The sequence below is a fragment of the Salvelinus alpinus genome, chromosome 9 (genome assembly GCF_045679555.1).
Source record: "Salvelinus alpinus chromosome 9, SLU_Salpinus.1, whole genome shotgun sequence".
NCBI lineage: Eukaryota > Metazoa > Chordata > Actinopteri > Salmoniformes > Salmonidae > Salvelinus > Salvelinus alpinus.
Window position 1 is genome coordinate 52,422,532 of NC_092094.1, and position 18,657 is coordinate 52,441,188.

At 40.7% G+C, this 18,657-nt stretch overlaps 1 protein-coding gene across 2 annotated transcripts; it reads left to right on the forward strand.

Annotated features, from left to right (window-relative positions):
- The first annotated feature begins 543 nt into the window (after nucleotides 1-543).
- LOC139530323 (E3 ubiquitin/ISG15 ligase TRIM25-like) lies at nucleotides 544-13,877 on the forward strand. 2 transcript variants are annotated; one of them, XM_071326622.1, is made up of 6 exons: nucleotides 544-1,194; nucleotides 7,586-7,681; nucleotides 7,894-8,127; nucleotides 9,836-9,995; nucleotides 11,606-11,653; nucleotides 12,722-13,877. In XM_071326622.1, exons 1-6 carry the CDS (start codon nucleotides 598-600, stop codon nucleotides 13,243-13,245), a joined length of 1,659 nt encoding a protein of 552 aa, XP_071182723.1. In that variant the 5' UTR covers nucleotides 544-597; the 3' UTR covers nucleotides 13,246-13,877. The 2 variants fall into 2 exon arrangements, with proteins under 2 accessions (XP_071182723.1, XP_071182724.1); XM_071326623.1 differs by having other exon boundaries at nucleotides 9,836-9,916; nucleotides 12,722-13,417.
- The last annotated feature ends 4,780 nt before the right edge of the window (nucleotides 13,878-18,657 follow it).

Below are 18,657 nucleotides of genomic sequence, written 5' to 3' on the forward strand. Positions count from 1 at the left end.
AATTTGAGAAGAGCGTTCCTCCCTCACCGGTTTTGCCCAGTCATGTCATGGGCCATAGCCCGGTGCACCCTGGTTCAGCCTAATTAAACTGCCTCAAACACAACTCACTGCTTATCTGAAAAGCTACTTTGGTCTTTTCTAAGTCCAACCTAACTAATTATACAGAAATAAACTGGAACCTTGAACAACATACTTCATATATTCTAACAACTCGCATTTGAGAATGTTTGATTTATTCCATATTAAACTTCAGGCCCTAACCTAGGAACAAAATGGTTTGTTTCTCTCTTGAAGTTGCCTGCAGGGCCACGTTCAGTTGCAAAATCTTCTTGAACATTGCAGATAGAAATACACAAATAGAGCCGAAGTGATTCCTTATTCTACATGTCGGAGTGGCATGTTAATTCTACATAACATATTTCTATCCGAATGTTCTAAAACGTTGCGTCCTGCTGAACCCGCCCCAGTTCTCTCTCTCTCTTTCTAACCCCACCCCTCTGGCAGAACCAGGAAGTCCCTCTCCCTCCCACAAATTATCTTCTGAGAAAACAAAGCTGATCTGAGTATCTGTCTGTGTGAGAGTGAACAACAGTCCAAATGGCTCAGCAAGGAGTTCTCCTGGATCAGGACCAGTTCTGTTGTTCTGTCTGTCTGGATCTACTGAAGGAGCCAGTCACTACTGCCTGTGGACACAGTTACTGTTGGAGGTGTATTGAGGACTGCTGGGATAAGAATGTTCTGAAAGGGGTCTATAGCTGTCCCCAGTGCAGACAGACCTTCACTCCAAGGCCTACTCTGAGGAAAAATAATATGTTGGCTGAGGTAGTTGAGAAACTGAAGAAGACAGTACTCCAGGCTGCTACCCCTCCTACTCTGTGCTATGCTGGACCTGGAGATGTGGCGTGTGATTTCTGCACTGGGACCAGAAAGCAGAAAGCCCTCATGTCCTGTTTGGCGTGTTTGGCCTCTTACTGTGAAACTCACCTCCAACCTCACTATGAAGTTCCTGCCTTTAAGAAGCACAAATTGATTAAAGCCACATCTCAACTACAGGAGAAGATCTGCTCTCATCATGACAAACTGCTGGAGTTTTACTGTCGTACACATCAGCAGTGTATCTGTATGCTGTGTGTGATGGATGTACATAAAGGCCATGATACAGTGTCAGCTGCAGCAGAGAGAACTGAGAAACAGGTAGGACCTGTTCAACTTGTTGGTGACTGTCTGATGAACAAAGACTTAAAGATACAGTAGGAACTAAGTCTGTTTGAATGATATATATTTAAAATATAATTGACCCACAGCAGAAGTAACACAAACTGTGAGAATATAAAGTACCAGTCAAAAGTTTGGACACACCTACTCATTCAAGGGTTTTTCTTTATTTTCACTATTTTCTACATTGTAGAATAATAGTGAAGAGATCAAAACTATGAAATAACACATATGGAATCATGTAGTAACCCAAAAAGGTCAAACAAATCAAAATAGATTTGTTTTATTTGAGATTCTTCAAAGTAGCCGCCCTTTGCCTTGATGACAGCTTTGCACACTCTTCCGTATACATAGGTTCGTGTTGCTCATAGTAGAACTCAGCTAGGCGAAGTGAACGTGTGCGCTCGCATACCCCCTTAAAATACATTCGCTTGAAAAACGCAATATTACTGTTTGTCCCTAGAGACGCCGTAAGCCACTGCACTTTCTCAAAATATTATATCTGAATTCATCTAAGATAACGCAAGAAATCCGTAATTCATTTGGACATTTTTTGCAGAGAAGGTGTTAGGTGCGCAATTGTACATCTCACTAAGATGTTTGCCGCAGTATTTCTCAAGTGAAAGAAATTGCATGAAAACTAGTCGTCTCATCTTTGGTATAATGGCGTTCGCAACAATTATATGTGTATTCCGCCACCTACTGTACAGGTGGATAATAAAGTTCCAAAAAGGAAAAAATGCGGGGTAAAAAACAAAAATAATAACGAACTGTGAATTAAACTAAATCAGCCTGCTTTTTTGTTTTAGTCACACTACGCTCAGAAGGATCCTTTGATGGCGGGACATTACCTGGCGACAGTCGTCCTTGCAGTGGTTCTGCCGTTAAGTCTTAGAGGCCCAAAAGCTTCTCGGCTGCAGATATAATGATGTCCAGCTTCTTGGACTTCTTGGATACCTGTGCAGTACAATTAATAACTGTGGCTATAAATGCTACAAAATCCACCTTCACAATAAGTGTATCCAGATCACTTGATTGACATATAACATTTGGTTGTGGTGCATCCGCCACTATATCTTCTTCAGAAATGTGGCCTCTTGCCCCTTCAACGCCTCCACATAGGAGATTTGCTGTAAAGCCCTGATCCTTGACACCTCAACCTCTTTCACCCTAACAGGGCACTCGGGGAATTTGGAAATATGATCCCTACCACAGTTGCAACAATGTACATTTACAGACTATTCAATTACATATTCTTTCCTTCTGCAAACACTTGACACATGGCCAACTTTTTTACACTTCATGCATTGCATCGGGTTTTACACGAACGCTCTTACAGCGTATCTTAAATATCCCAACTTTACACAGGGTGGTAAATACTCATCAAACATCAATAATTCAGATACACTTTGCTCCTTTCCCCCATTCTCCATACAGGTCAAGCGGCGTGCATAATCTACTCCGAGAATTTCTTTTGCCTAAAATATTGATTATCAATGTCCAACTAATGCCAGAGAACACCTTTCACCGGTGCCCTGCTCCGAAAATCAAAGCTGTCCACTTCATGCATCGATCATTTTGCGAACCGCAATGCACGCTCCTTTTGCACTTTTTTGATACACACGATATCAACACCATACCACATCTGGTTACTTTGACTGGGTGTGTTTTCATGGCACAGATTGGGCCCCTTTTTAAAAGTGGACCCCGGTTCCTCTCTAGGTTTCTTCCTAGGTTCCTGCCTTTCTAGGAAGTTTTTCCCTAGCCACCGTGCTTCTACATCTGCATTGCTTGCTGTTTGGGGTTTTAGGCTGGGTTCCTGTATAGCACTTTGTGACATCGGCTGATGTAAAAAGGGCTTTATAAATACATTTGATTAATTGATTGAATGCCACAGGATATATAAATATCATTAACAATCAGGTGCATACCTTCATGGCAGCAGTTTATCAATCTGAGAATGGATTTTTTTCAGCAGGATAATGCCCCATGTCACAAGGCTAGGATTGTCTAGGAATGGTTCCACGAACATGACAGTGATTTCAGCTTACTGCAGTGGCCTGCCCAGTCACCAGATCTCAATCCAATAGAGCATCTGTGGGATAAGATGGAATAAGCTATTTAGAGTAGAGATCCACTACCAGCCAACTTGACACAACCGTGGGAAGCATTGAAGGTGTTCCTAATGTTTTGTACACTCAGGGATAATTTTAGCAAACCCTAACCTAATTAGCCTAACCTGCCATGTTAATTATCCTAACTTGCTGTGTAATTTCTCCTAACCTGCTATGAAAAGTAACTTCTCCTAGTCAAAACCAGTGGTCTTGCCCTGAGAACAGTCTTGGTTTCCACTAATAGAGCCCCACAGAGGAGGTGTCATACTCCTAAAATCTAAGGGTCAAACAGCGAAATGGTTCCAATCGTTTTTCCACCATTCATTTTTCCCATATGGGTATTTTAAAAACACTTAAAATAAGGGTTGTGTTTCGTGTAGGCTTACCCTAGTGTGACGTTTTGATAACCATGTAAATCTTTCTCTCGGACAAGGTGACTTTTATCAATATATTAGGCAACGTGAGGCTTATTTGATCGAATTGAAGTTTCAAAAATGGCTAGGTTGTTACGAATGCACTGATATAAGTGGCATTTTGACAAATTACCCAAAACTACTTTATATTGTCATAGGTATAAATAGATATTGGATATAAGCCGTGTTAGACATTGCCATTGAGGGCTTCCACCATTTTAAAGTAGTCAACTGGGTGGGGATTCCTATGAGTTGGGAGCAATCAGCCAATGAACAGAAAATTGACTACTTTAAAATGAAGATGGTTAATGGCGCTGCCCATGCTGTCAAAGTCGTTATATTGCCACAGATACAAAGATGAGTCCTCTATCTATCTCTATGGTGTGCTGTTCACACGTGTATTTTAACCTTTATTTAACTAGACAAGTCAGTTAAGAACAAATTCTTATTTACAATGACGGCCAAACCCGGACTACGCTGGGCCAATTATACGCTGACCTATGGGACTCCCAATCACGGCCGGATGTGATACAGCCTGGATTCGAACCAGGGACTGTAGTGACACCTCTTGCACTGAGATGCAGTGCCTTAGACCACTGCGCCACTCGCTCGTTGGCCCGCTCATTGGCTAGAATGGTCCCACCTGATCTCGCCTCCTCCTGCCTACCTTCCTTCTTTGAGGACTTGTATTTCCATTGTTAGAGCGGTCACTCTAATATCTTGTCAATATAATCAGCAATCTTTGCCATGGGCATTAAGAGTGAATCTTGTGCAGCTGTGTTTTGAATTGATGATTACTTGAGTGCTGCCAGCTGTGAGCAGGATTCAAATAAACCCAACCTACGGAAAACTGTTACAGTACCCTTCATTCTGTGACATACCATGACATAGTCATACCAGACTTTACTACCAAAATTATCCTATTTACACTTTGTAGTCAATTTTGATACTGAAATAAATGTTTCTTACTCATATCGATGCCATATAGGCCATTTTCAAAACAAGAAGTAGCTTTTTGGGGCAGTCGCTCTTTAAGCACTTTGGAATTGGAATAGCTTTTTTTTTTTTGCAGTTTGGAGCACATGGGCAATTTCATATCAACGGAATTAAGATGAGACTCCGATTTTTCACTTTAAAATGTATGCCAAACAAAAACATTTACATTACATTTACAAACCATTGATTTCAAAGCTTAGCAAACCATACGACTATGCACAAGAACTACTTGGAACAGTCTACACAGAAAAATTCACAATATCCCATTTACTGGAAGAACTGTGCAGATGCAAAGTTTGGCAACAGAATTACGGTCAAATCTCCCTCAGTTTTTTATGCGACCGCGTTTTCCAAAAACTCTTAAATATCTACTCTGAATTAAGATTCAAAGATGTCTGCATAAAGAATGGGGGTGTCAGTTATGACGGAATTACATCATGTGTCCCTGATCTGTACTACACAGAAATGCATAATTATGGATATGAAAGTCATTGGTGATGTATCCTGAATAGGTACAGAACGTTAGAAATATGCAATATAATCCTTTACATATATGGATTTTATTCTACACACTGGCTATTATTCTTTTTATTTAGAATTTTTTTTTCTACCCAATTTTAATCTTGTGTCATCGCTGCAACTCCCCAACGCGCATGCGAGGCGAAGGTTCGAGTCATGCGTCCTCCGAAACATGACCCGCCAAACCCCACTTCTTAACACCCGCCTGCTTAACCCGGAAGCCAGCCGCACCAATGTGTCTGAGGAAACACACCTGACGACTCAGGTCAGCCTGCAGGTGCCCGGCCCACCACAAGGAGTCGCTAGAGTGCGATGAGCCAAGTAAAGCCCCCCCAGCCAAACCCTCCCCTAACCTGGACGACGCTGGACCCAATCTGAACCTATTGTAGACGTCTTTGTTTCACAATTTTGGACATCACAGTACAGCACAGTACATCACAGTAGAGTTCAGTACAATGCAGTACATTATACTGTACTCTAGTGTGCTGTACTGAACTATAAAAAACTTTTCTTTACTGTGCTGTACAAACTTATAAAACATAGACTTCTATGATTGGTTCAGATATGGACGTTCCTAATTTGGTAACAGAATTACGAGTTTTAATGACTTAATAATGATAATTTTTTAAATTATCAATGAAAACACTAACTAATTGGTAGGTCTACCTTTACTTGTTACTTCTGTGAACTTTCATTATCCTCCCTCATGAGTGAAATTTGAAAATATCTTAAAGGTTCAATGCAGACATTTTTATTTTATTTCAATACCAAATCATGATTGTTTTCAATTAAAATGGTCTAAAAGAAACAAATAGCTTCTTAGCGAAGATACATTTCTCAAGCAAGAATTTAGTTTGGACTGTCTGGGAGTGGTCTGAGTGGGGAGGGGAAAACTGAAAACTAGCTGTTATTGGCAGAGATGTTTGGAACTCTTTCTTATTGGTCTATTATTTAATTTACCACCTGGGGATGTCACATGTTTCTTAAACTTACAGAAGGAAAATATTTTATCCAAAACTACATATAAGTGTTGATATTAATTGGCAGGGGTCTGTACTTGTATTTCTAATACATTTTAAGACTTTTTTACATCTAAAACTCCTTTTCCACCTGTTTGACCAGAAATCAAAGCCATTAGTTGCTAGGTTTCGATCCAATTGGCGACAGATTTTCATGCAAATATAAAAAAAATCTGCATAAAGAAAATATGCACATCCACCAAACTGACATGTTGACATACGAATCAGTGCGTGATGACGTAGTGCACACAAAATATACTTTTTTTGCTTACATTTTCATGTACCGAATAAAAATCTAAAGGTTTGTCACAAAACCTGTTGCGTTAAATAGCAAATGTCCTACTCTGGTCTTGGCAGGTGGGTAGGCTGTGCGGGTAGGTTAGTTTACAGGATGAGATTATTATGGATAAGAGCGAGACATTTTTTATTTGTCAAACTGCGGTCAAGCATCAATCATCATGTCACTAGAATAAGACCCTCAATATTTATTGGAAAGGTCACTGTGCACTTTCACCACCCTGTGAAATTCATAATAATTAATTTCATCTGTAGCCTAATAAACTTCATGGTTTCCCGAGTAGTAGTTGGAGGACCACACACCATGCCATCGCGTGACTCCCATATTTACTTCGATTGGATGGTTGTTATATCAATATTTGCGCCGTAAAGGCATTTCCACAATGTCTAGCATAATACATTTTAAAAAGATCCCTCCCACCATGTCTCACAAAGAAATGATCTGTCGGCATTTATAAAATTGTACGGAAACTTCCTGTTTCCTTCAAAGCTGTTGTGATACATTTTTGTATATAGCATGACTTTACTCGCATAAAAACTGTGGATGGAAACATATGCCTAATTTTTAAAATGGAAAATGGTTGAAAAATGTATCTATGCCTTCATTTCCCAAAAATATAGACTCTTAGCTTTCATTTGACACCCAATTTGATATGCTCCTATGAACTTCACATGCTGGTGCTCATGGGTCATTTACATGGACATGACCATATAATACGGAATGTATGATGTGGTACACAATTACTTTAACCTAGAGGCTTCAAATGTATCACCATTTTCTCAAGTCAAACACCATCATCATTCGGAATATGTCCTTTCATGACTCCAAAGTTCAGTGTAAACTACTTGATTACATGTAGGTTTACATAGCAACATATCAATTATCATATTGCAAAGGTATTTCCTCATTATTTTAGACCTTACTCTCTATAGACCTATGTCTCATTACTGTGTTAGTGGAACTACTGGACACATAAAGCTTGATAACTCATTGAATAGTGACTTTCCACAGAAGCAACTGGGGATGAGTCAGCAGAAGGTCCAGCAGAGAGTCCAGAAGAGAGAGAAGGAGTTGAAGGAGCTCCAACAGGCTGTGGAGTCTCTCAAGGTGAATATTATTGACAAGAGATGCACCTTTTCACTTCTCTCAGAGATAGAGAGAGACCCCTCTCCAAACTCACTGATCCCCACTGTGGGGAACAGGCTGTCTGGGCTCCTAGTTAAAGAGAGAATAGACTGTTTAACATGAAGCCTTCTCTTCTCTCTCTCTCTCTCTCTCTCTCTCTCTCTCTCTCTCTCTCTCTCTGTCTGTCCTAAAAGCACTCTGCACAGGCAGCAGTGGAGGACACTGAGAAGATCTTTACTCAGCTGATCCGCTCCATTGAGAGAAGGTGCTCTGAAGTGAAGGAGCTGATCAGAGCCCAAGAGAAGGCTCAAGTGAGTCAGGCTGAAGGACTTCTGGAGCAACTGAAGCAGGAGATAGCTGAACTGAGGAAGAGAAACGCTGAGCTGGACCAGCTCTCACACACAGAGGACCACATCCATTTCCTGCAGGTAACTATATTGCCTTGATACAGTTGAAGTCAGAAGTTTACATATACCTTAGCCAAATACCTTTAAACTCAGTTTTTCACAATTCCTGACATTTAATCTGAGTAAAAATTCCCTGTCTTAGGTCAGTTAGGATCACCACTTTATTTTAAGAATGTGAAATGTCAGAATAATAGTTGAGAGAATTATTTATTTCAGCTTTTATTTCTTTCATCACATTCCCAGTGGGTCAGAAGTTTACATACATTCAATTAGTATTTGGTAGCATTGCCTTTAAATTGTTTAACTTGGCTCAAATGTTTTGGATAGCCTTCCAAGAGCTTCCCACAATAAGTTGGGTGAATTTTGGCCCATTCCTCCTGACAGAGCTGGTGTAGCTGAGTCAGGTTTGTAGGCCTCCTTGCTCGCCCACACATTTTCTATAGGATTGAGGTCAGGGCTTTGTGATGGCCACTCCAATACCTTGACTTTTTATCCTGAAGCCATTTTGCCACAACTTTGGAAGTATGCTTGGGGTCATTGTCCATTTGGAAGACCCTTGCGACCAAGCTTTAACTTCCTGACTGATGTCTTGAGATGTTTCTTCAATATATCCACATCATTTTCCATCCTCATGATGCCATCTATTTTGTGAAGTGCACCAGTCCCTCCTGCAGCAAAGCACCCCCACAACATGATGCTGCCACCCCCGTGCTTCATGGTTGGGATGGTGTTCTTCGGCTTGCAAGCCTCCCCCTTTTTCCTCCAAACATAACGATGGTCATTATGGCCAAACAGTTCTATTTTTGTTTCATCAGACCAGAGGACATTTCTCCAAAAAGTACGATCGTTGTCCCCATGTGCAGTTGTAAACCGTAGTCTGGCTTTTTTATGGCGGTTTTGGAGCAGTGGCTTCTTCCTTGCTGAGCGGCCTTTCAGGTTATGTTGATATAGGACTCGTTTTACTGTGGATATAGATACTTTTGTACCCGTTTCCTCCAGCATCTTCACAAGGTCCTTTGCTGTTGTTCTGGGATTGATTTGGACTTTTCGCACCAAAGTACGTTAATCTCTAAGAGACAGAACGCGTCTCCTTCCTGAGCGGTATGACGGCTGTGTGGTCCCATGCTGTTTATACTTGCGTACTATTGTTTGTACAGATGAACGTGGTACCTTCAGGCATTTGGAAATTGCTCCCAAGGATGAACCAGACTTGTGGAGGTCTACAATTGTTTTTCTGAGGTCTTGTCTGATTTCTTTTGATTTTCCCATGATGTCAAGCAAAGACGCACCGAGTTTGAAGGTAGGCCTTGAAATACATCCACAGGTACACCTCCAATTGACTCAAATGTTGTCAATTAGCATATCAGAAGCTTCTAAAGCCATGACATCATTTTCTGGAATTTTCCAAGCTGTTTAAAGGCACAGTCAACTTAGTGTATGTAAACTTCTGACCCACTGGAATTGTGATACAGTGAATAATAAGTGAAATAATCTGTCTGTAAACAATTGTTGGAAAAATTACTTGTGTGATGCACAAAGTAGATGTTCTAACCGACTTGCCAAAACTATAGTTTGTTAACAAGAAATTTGTGGAGTGGTTGAAAAACTAGTTTTTATGACTCCAACCTAAGTGTATGTAAACTTCCGACTTCAACTGTACATGTAACACATCAGTGTAGAATGGATGAAACTCTCAATTATTTGTCTGACTGTCTGTCTGTCCGTCCAGAGTTATCAGTCTCTCTCCAGTCCCAGTGTATCTTCAGACTTTCCCAGCATCACTGTCCGTCCTCTTCAGTTCTTTGGATATGTGAGTAAGACTGTGTCTGAGCTGAGAGAGAAACTAGAATACTTCCTTAAAGGAGAATGGACAAAGATCTCGACTACAGGTGTGTTGAAAATAATAAGAACATCAACTTTAGATCACTGAAAGATCCCTACAATTCATATACAGTGCATTCGGAAAGTATTCAGACCCCTCGACTTTTTCCACATTTTGTTACGTTACAGCCTTATTCTAAAATGGGTTAAATAAAAAAAATCCTCATCAATCTACACACAATACCACATAACGACAAAGCGAAAACAGGTGTTTACAAATTTTTGTTAATTTATTTAAAAAAAACAGAAATACCTTATTTACATAAATATTCAGACCCTTTGCTATGAGACAGGAAATTTACCTCAGGTGCATACTGTCTCCATGAATCATCCTTGAGATGTTTCTACAATTTGATTGGAGTCCACCTCTGATAAATTCAATTGATTGGACATGATTTGGAAAGGCACACACCTGTCTATATAAGGTCCCACAGTTGACAGTGCATGTCAGAGCAAAAACCAAGCCATGAGGTCGAAGGAATTGTCCATAGAGCTCCGAGACAGGATAGTGTCGAGGCAAAGATCTGGGGAAAACTCTGCAGCATTGAAGGTCCCCAAGAACACAGTGGCCTCCATCATTCTTAAATGGAAGAAGTTTTTGAACCACCAAGACTCTTCCTAGAACTGGCCGCCTGTCCAAACTGATTACCTCAGGGATGTGACCAAGAACCCGATGTTCACTCTGACAGAGCTCCAGAGTTCCTCTGTGGAGATGTGAGAACCTTCCAAAAGGAGAACCTTCCAATCAGGCCTTTACGGTAGAGTGGCCAGACGGAAGCCACTCCTCAGTAAAAGACTTAGAGTTTGCCAAAAGGCACCTAATGAACTCTCAGACCATGAGAAACAAGATTCTCTGGTCTGATGAAACCAAGATTTAACTGAATACCAAGCGTCACGTCTGGAGGAAACCTGGCACCATCTCTACGGTGAAACATGGTGGTGGCAGCATCATGCTGTGGGTAGGTTTATCAGCGGCAGGGACTGGGAAACTAGTCAGGATCGAGGGAAAGATGAACAGAGCAAAGTACAGAGAGATCCTTGATGAAAACCTGCTCCAGAGCGTTCAGGAGAAGGTCGAAGGTTCAGCTTCCAACAGGACAATGACCCTAAGCACACAGCCAAGACAATGCAGGAGTGGCTTCGGGACAAGTCTCTGAATGTCCTTGAGTGACCTAGCCAGAACCCGGACTTGAACCCGATCGAACATCTCTGGAGAGACCTGAAAATAGCTGTGTAGCGACGCTCCCCATTAAACCTGACAGAGGTTGAGAGGATCTGCAGAGAAGAATGGGAGAAAGTCCCAAGCTTGTAGCGTCATACCTAAGAAGACTTGAGGTTGTAATCGCTGCCAAAAGTGCTTTAACAAAGTCTTGAGTAAACGGTCTGAATACTTATATAAATATAATATTTGATTTTTTTATACATTTTTAAAATATCTGTTTTTGCTTTGTCATTATGGGATATTGTGTTTAGATTGAGGGTGAAACAACAATTAAATTCACTTTAGAATAAGGCTGTAATGTAATAATGCACTGTAACATAACAATGCACTGTACATGTGCAATATGGTATGACGATAACATGCCCTCTCACTGTGAATGTGTTTGTTTGTCTGTAGTGGATGTTTTGCCTACAGAGCCCAAGACCAGAGAACAGTTCTTACAATGTGAGTCTCTTTATTCAAAGTAACTAACAGTTTAGACAGGAAACCCACATATTCGTTTTACCATTTATTAGAAAATAGATGACAATACATTTGGTCTTGGCATTAGGCAATGCTACTTCAGGGGATGCCTCAATGCCATATCAATGAGTACCGTTATTACCATTATCAATCAACAACAGGCAGTGAGCGAGATATATACCAATCCCCCTGACAGGAACAAATAGCAGAACCAAACAGGTGGAGGCTGGGGTGGTGTTGAGGCTAGCAGAAAACAGACAATGTATAGCGGGTAGAAGCGATGTTACCGCGGCAGCAATATCAAGCAGCAAAGAAAAGCCAACGGCATAGTTTAGCGCAGAAGAGGGTGTGTCTGTGTGTGCAGAACTGGTCAAGTTAAATAGACCTCAATATTAATGTAACAACTGTTTTAATCCGATTGGTGTAATCTCAGTTGATGCTATCTCTATCACTAATTCTCTTTTTACGGACACTCCTCACAAACCCTGAGATAGGAATATATACTAAAGCAATAGTAGATATAGTCAAAGACTGGGTACTGCAGCTATCTGATTCATTGTCTTGCTCCTTTGATCTCTGCTCTGCTATAATCAAAGACAGGGTACACTGTAACAAATTGGTGAAAATGTACAGCTAAAAATCTTAGTTAGCTACTGGAATTCTTTGTTACAGTACTTTAAAAGCAATGCATTATGGGGGCTCAATGACATTCAGCTACACTGTTAGCAATTGCTGTAATTTTACAATAAAGTACTGTATTACCTGTTTTGCTGTTCATTTACTGCAGCATACTGTAAATTATGGTGCATGGTGGGAAATGGTACAGCCACAGAATACAGCAACCTACTGGCTACTGTGCTGCCAATCATTTACTATAATGCAGTACCAACCCATACTGTATTTTTGTAGCACCAAAAAAACATTTTCCTGTAAATCTACAGTAACCTACTGGCTACTGTGCTGCCAGTAAAAAAAAATTACAGTGTGGATACATTATTTGACAACTTGTTGTTCTAAACTCTGCTGGTCTCTGCTCTGCTCTTCTCCCAGATTCCTGTCAGCTCACACTGGACCCAAACACAGCATGTGAAGAACTCTTTCTGACTGAAGGGAAGAGAAAGGTCATCTTTACAGATCAAGCCCAACCATATCCTAACCATCCAGACAGATTCACCAACTACTACCAGGTTCTGTGTAGAGAGGGTCTGTCTGGATGCTGTTACTGGGAGGTGGAGTGGAGTGGGCACTGGGTTCATACAGCAGTCTCATATAAAGACATCAGCAGAACAAGGGCAGGTCATGCATTCGGATCCAATGACAAGTCCTGGAGTTTAGGGTGCTCTATGGGTGGTTATCGTTTCATACACAATAATGTTGTGACTAATGTACCAGGCCCTTGGTCCTCCAGAGTGGGAGTGTACCTGGATCACAAGGCAGGTACTCTGTCCTTCTACAGCGTCTCTGACACAATGACCCTCCTCCACAGAGTCCACACCACATTTCCTCAGCCCCTCTATCCTGGGTTTCGTCTCTATGGAGCTAATGATACTGCTGAGCTGTGTAAACTGTGGTAGGGGCCCACATAGATACTAGTCATGCTGGTGGTGACAGTCCCCATATGGTGATGCTTCATTCGGCTTAGTTTTTTTTCTGCAGTTACTTCATCGGACTGATTAGATCTTCAGAGATATACTTAATAAAAATGTAATGTATTTATATTCTATAAAATGCAATGTTTTAATCTTGTACATTCCCCATGGTGTATGTTTTTGATGTATATTGGTTTGCATTGAGAACCATTGATGTTTTCTATTGGTTATCACTCTCTATGCAATTTTCCTCAGTGGCATGGGACAGGTAGTTTCGCTTACTTGCTAACTAAACTATTTTGAATGGTTTCTCGGACACAGATTAAGCCTAGTACTAGACTTAAAAGCATGTTCAATGGAGCTGTCCGGGAAACCAGCCCTAAATTTGGCATATTTTATCCACCCATAATTCTCAGGCGCAACATTAAACCTGTCCAACAGGTGGTGCTACTGACCAAACAATGATTTGCCACTCAATATATTGCGCTAATATCGTTGTAGATGTATCGTCTTTTAAATCAACTATCCAGAGTTAGGAATAGATTAAGTTAGGCCTTCTATTGTTCAGTGATTCAAAAATATTTCTGGTGATGGGAAATAAATACAACAAAAACAAGGTCATGATTTGGATTGTCAAATTTCTTTTCGAATAGGATAAGCAAGTTCCTAAAACGTTAAATACTGCGTTTCACCGGTACTTTTTGTTTGGATGTTTATGTCTGACATTAACAGATGACATTAACAAACACTATAGTAATAGTATTCCGAGGTATGTATTTTACTTTTAAATGGATTGTATTGAAGCTGGTTTGTGGTGTGGTGAGAGTAGAGGGAGGAGGGGAGGAGATAACGATAAAGAAGACATATGAGGTAGAGAAAGATTTGCATACACAGGAGAGTTAATGGCTCTGTCCCAAATGACACCCACTTCTGACCAGGTCAATAGTAGTGCACTACATTGGGAATACAGTGTATATTTCAGATCACTGTCATTGGAATACTTCATGGCTGACATTCCCCATTTGTGTTTAGACATCCTCTCATTGAACTGGGACAGATTCTAAGTGGTATTGATACGCCATACGGGTCTAACTAAAGTTCCACATACAGTACCTGTATTTCTTCATCTCCAGAACTTTACCTGATCTCACTCTCTCACTCACTAGGGCCAGCTCCAGGCATAAGAGGTCGCCCCCGACGAGGTATGCTTAGATATGCAGACATATATATATTTATTTTTACATAGAATTAAGCATAATGACTATGGCTCTAGAAACAAAGGAAAGGCATGTTTCAGGTGTTTGAAAAATGCTAAATTCTCCAACTTCCGCACGGGAAGTCTAGTCACCCTCTGGACCACCCAACCCAGCTATCCACACGTACTTTGTGTCAGTGTAAGAATGTGTGAGTAGAGTCCATTGTGTGTGTGCATTGAGTTAGTGAAAAAAAGGGACAAAGCAGGTAGTCCAAGTAGCCATTTGATTAGCTATTTAGCAGTCTTGTTTAGCAGTCTTATGGCTTGGGGGTAGAAGCTGTTCAGGGTCCTGTTGGTTCCAGACTTGGTGCACTGTGCGGTAGCAGAGAGATCAGTCTATGACTTCGGTGGCTGGAGTCTTTGACCAATTTTTCTCTCCACTAAAATGTTTTGCCCGCAAGTTGGGGAGGGGGCCTTAACCAAATCTCGCTTAGGGCCCCCAAAAGGCTAGGGCTGGCCCTGCAGACAACCTCAATATGGTTTCTTTGGCCTCTATTCTTTTGGTGTAGTCATTTCCCCACTACACATGGGGTGACGATAGAACGATGAGAAACAGGAGAAAGGTGATGGAGACAATTATTTTTGAACAGTTATCTTCCTATCTGACATCAAATAACCCTTGCTTTCAACTTCTTTATCCTAAATGTCAACAATACAATGTCTCCTCTATACTCTCCTTTCTCTTGTTTGTGTATTACAATGATTAATGTAACAGTTTTACTAAGTTATTTCTTCTCTGATTAATCACTTAGTATTTTCCATTGTCAGAATTGTAGTGCACAAAATAATTACAGTACATGTCAAGAAAGTGTATAAAACGGTATTAAAAGTCATAAAATGTACAATTCATTCCATATGCTTAACATGGGAAATGTTCACTTCCTTCCATAGAGTTATTGAAGATATGAGATAGGCCCCTGCCTTCACTGGGGATATATTATGCCGCGTTCACGTTACGTTGGAGTGATCGGAGGAACACAAGAACCCTTCTCACCATTGACTGACGAAATCGCAGCCCCGTTTGCTGCCATTTTCAGTGGTGCATGACGTCAGAGTTTAGCACGTAGGAAAGATCGGGCTCCAGAGATCATACCTGAGTTTCCTCCTTTTTCCCAGTAGGGATGTCGTATTTCCGAGTCCCCGACATGACGTGAACGAGGCAATACACAGGTTTCAGTAGAAGATTAATAAGAGGTGGTTGACATGACTATCATCCAACTGGGCACACACTGGTTGACTCAAAATTGTTTCAATGAAATTACGTTGAACCAACGTGGCATAGACGTTGAATTGACGTCTGTGCCCAGCAGGATTGCTATACAGACTACTTTTGTCTCTTAACTTTAACCTAACTAATCGTTAAAGAAAACGGCTGCATACAGGCTTTCGGGAAGTATTCAGACCCCTTGACTTTTTACACATTTTGTTACGTTACAGCCTTATTCTAAAATGGATTAAATCTACACACAATACACTATAATGACAAAGCAGAAACTGTTTATTCGAAGACAAAAATATATATAAAAAATGAAGTTTTGCTTTAATGTCAAGTCAGCTCATATTGTGGCTACCTTAGCTGTTGTGCTAGCTAACATGCTACTGAACACTGACACTAGCATATTGACATATTGGTATTAATGAATAGACAGCAAAGTATTCACCTACAAATATAAGTGTTTAGGCAAATAAATAGTTAGCTAGCTCGTTAACACCTTAATTGAGCAAAAGGCATCCAGGAAGACTGTCGCTGCTTCAGAAGACCAGGTGCTTTCCCTCTCCGCGGCTGACCTGATGAAAACTCTCAAAATTGTTAATACTAACAAAGCACCCGGCTCAGATGGCACACATGGCCTCGTCCTCAGAGTGTGTGCTGACTAGCTGGCGGGCGTCTTCTCGGACATCTTCAACCTGTCCCAGGCTATAGTCCCCACCCTTCATCTTGAAAACACACTATTTGGGATACTTCTAGTTGTTGGAGACATTGGTGAAACATTTCTTAATAGCTGTTTAAGTTGATGCTATGATGGCGTTAATAAAGATAAGACAAAACGTGTGGAGAAGGTTGTTTACATTTGTGAAATGTGCAACACAACCTAATTACTTTAGGATAGTGAATACTTACACCAGGCACTGAATATGGGTGTGGTGCACTTGTGTGTGGACCTGACTTGTGTAAACCAATAATGGTCTGTGTTGAAGCTTCCGAAGTGTGCAGGGAGGGCCCTATGAAATGTTTTTTTTCCAGCCAGCCCCCCATGAAAAGTGATGTTACTTCACATGCCTATATCATGCATGCACAATTCCTTAATAACAATAAGAGTCAGTGACACCTTCAGTGCCTTCACACCCCTTGACTTTTTCCACATTTTGTTGTTACAAAGTGAGATTAAAATAGATTTAAAAAATTGTCAACGACACTTTATTTTTAATAATGGAAAATAAAACACTAATATTTCTTGATAAGTATTCAACCCCCTGAGTCAATACATAGAATCACCTTTGGCAGTGATTATAGTGTTGAGTCTTTCTGGGTAAGTCTCTAAGAGCTTTCCACACCTGGATTGTACAATATTTTCCCATTTATTATTAAAAGAATTCTTCAAGCTCTGTTAAGTTGGTTGTTGATCATTCCTAGACAGCCATTTCAAGTCTTGCCATAGATTTTGCCACTCAGGAACATTCGTGGTAAGCAACTCCAGTGTATATTTGGCCTTGTGTTTTAGGTTATTGTCCTGCTGAAAGGTGAATTTGTCTCCCAGTGTTGGAAAGCAGACTGAACCAGGTTTTCCTCTAGGATTTTGACTGTGCTCAGCTCTATTCCGTTTATTTTTATCCCCCAAAAAACTCCCTAGTCCTTGCCGATGACAAGCAAACCCATAACATGATGCAGCCACCACCATGCTTGAAAATATGAAGAGTGGTACTCAGTGACCACGTTTACATGCACACAGTATTCCGGATAGTAGATCATATCCCGCTTAAGGTCTTATTCGGTATACGCTGTTTACATGCATCTTTGATATCCCACTCATGAATAAACAGAATATTCCTAATTTAAGTTCATATGGGTTAAATGGAATAGTAACTGACATATGGACACTGACTGTAGGCCTATAACCTCTCACATGTAGCCAAATATAATATTAACTCCTGCAGAATTATGCATTTCTTGGAGTAAAATTATACAACAAATGTTAATTTTATCTCTGGATCAGGAGTGGAGAAATATGATTTCTTTCTTTCAGCAACTCTTGAGAAAAAGCTAATGTGCATGTATAGTGGGGCAAAAAAGTATTTAGTCAGCCACCAATTGTGCAAGTTCTCCCACTTAAAAAGATGAGAGGCCTGTAATTTCATCATAGGTACACTTCAACTATGACAGACAAAATGAAGAAAAAAAATCCAAAAAATCACATTGTAGGATTTTTTATGAATTTATTTGCAAATTATGGTGGAAAATAAGTATTTGTTCACCTACAAAAAGGCAAGATTTCTGGCTCTCACAGACCTGTAACTTCTTCTTTAAGAGGCTCCTCTGTCCTCCACTCGTTACCTGTATTAATGGCACCTGTTTGAACTTGTTATCAGTATAAAAGACACCTGTCCACAACCTCAAACAGTCACACTCCAAACTCCACTATGGCCAAGACCAAAGAGCTGTCAAAGGACACCAGAAACAAAATTGTAGACCTGCACCAGGCTGGGAAGACTGAATCTGCAATAGGTAAGCAGCTTGGTTTGAAGAAATCAACTGTGGGAGCAATTATTATGAAATGGAAGACATACAAGACCACTGATAATCTCCCTTGATCTGGGGCTCCACGCAAGATCTCACCCCGTGGGGTCAAAATGATCACAAGAACGGTGAGCAAAAATCCCAGAACCACACGGGGGGACCTAGTGAATGACCTGCAGAGAGCTGGGACCAAAGTAACAAAGCCTACCATCAGTAACACACTACACCGCCAGGGACTCAAATCCTGCAGTGCCAGACGTGTCCCCCTGCTTAAGCCAGTACATGTCCAGGCCCGTCTGAAGTTTGCTAGAGAGCATTTGGATGATCCAGAAGAAGATTGGGAGAATGTCATATGGTCAGATGAAACCAAAATATAACTTTTTGGTAAAAACTCAACTCGTCGTGT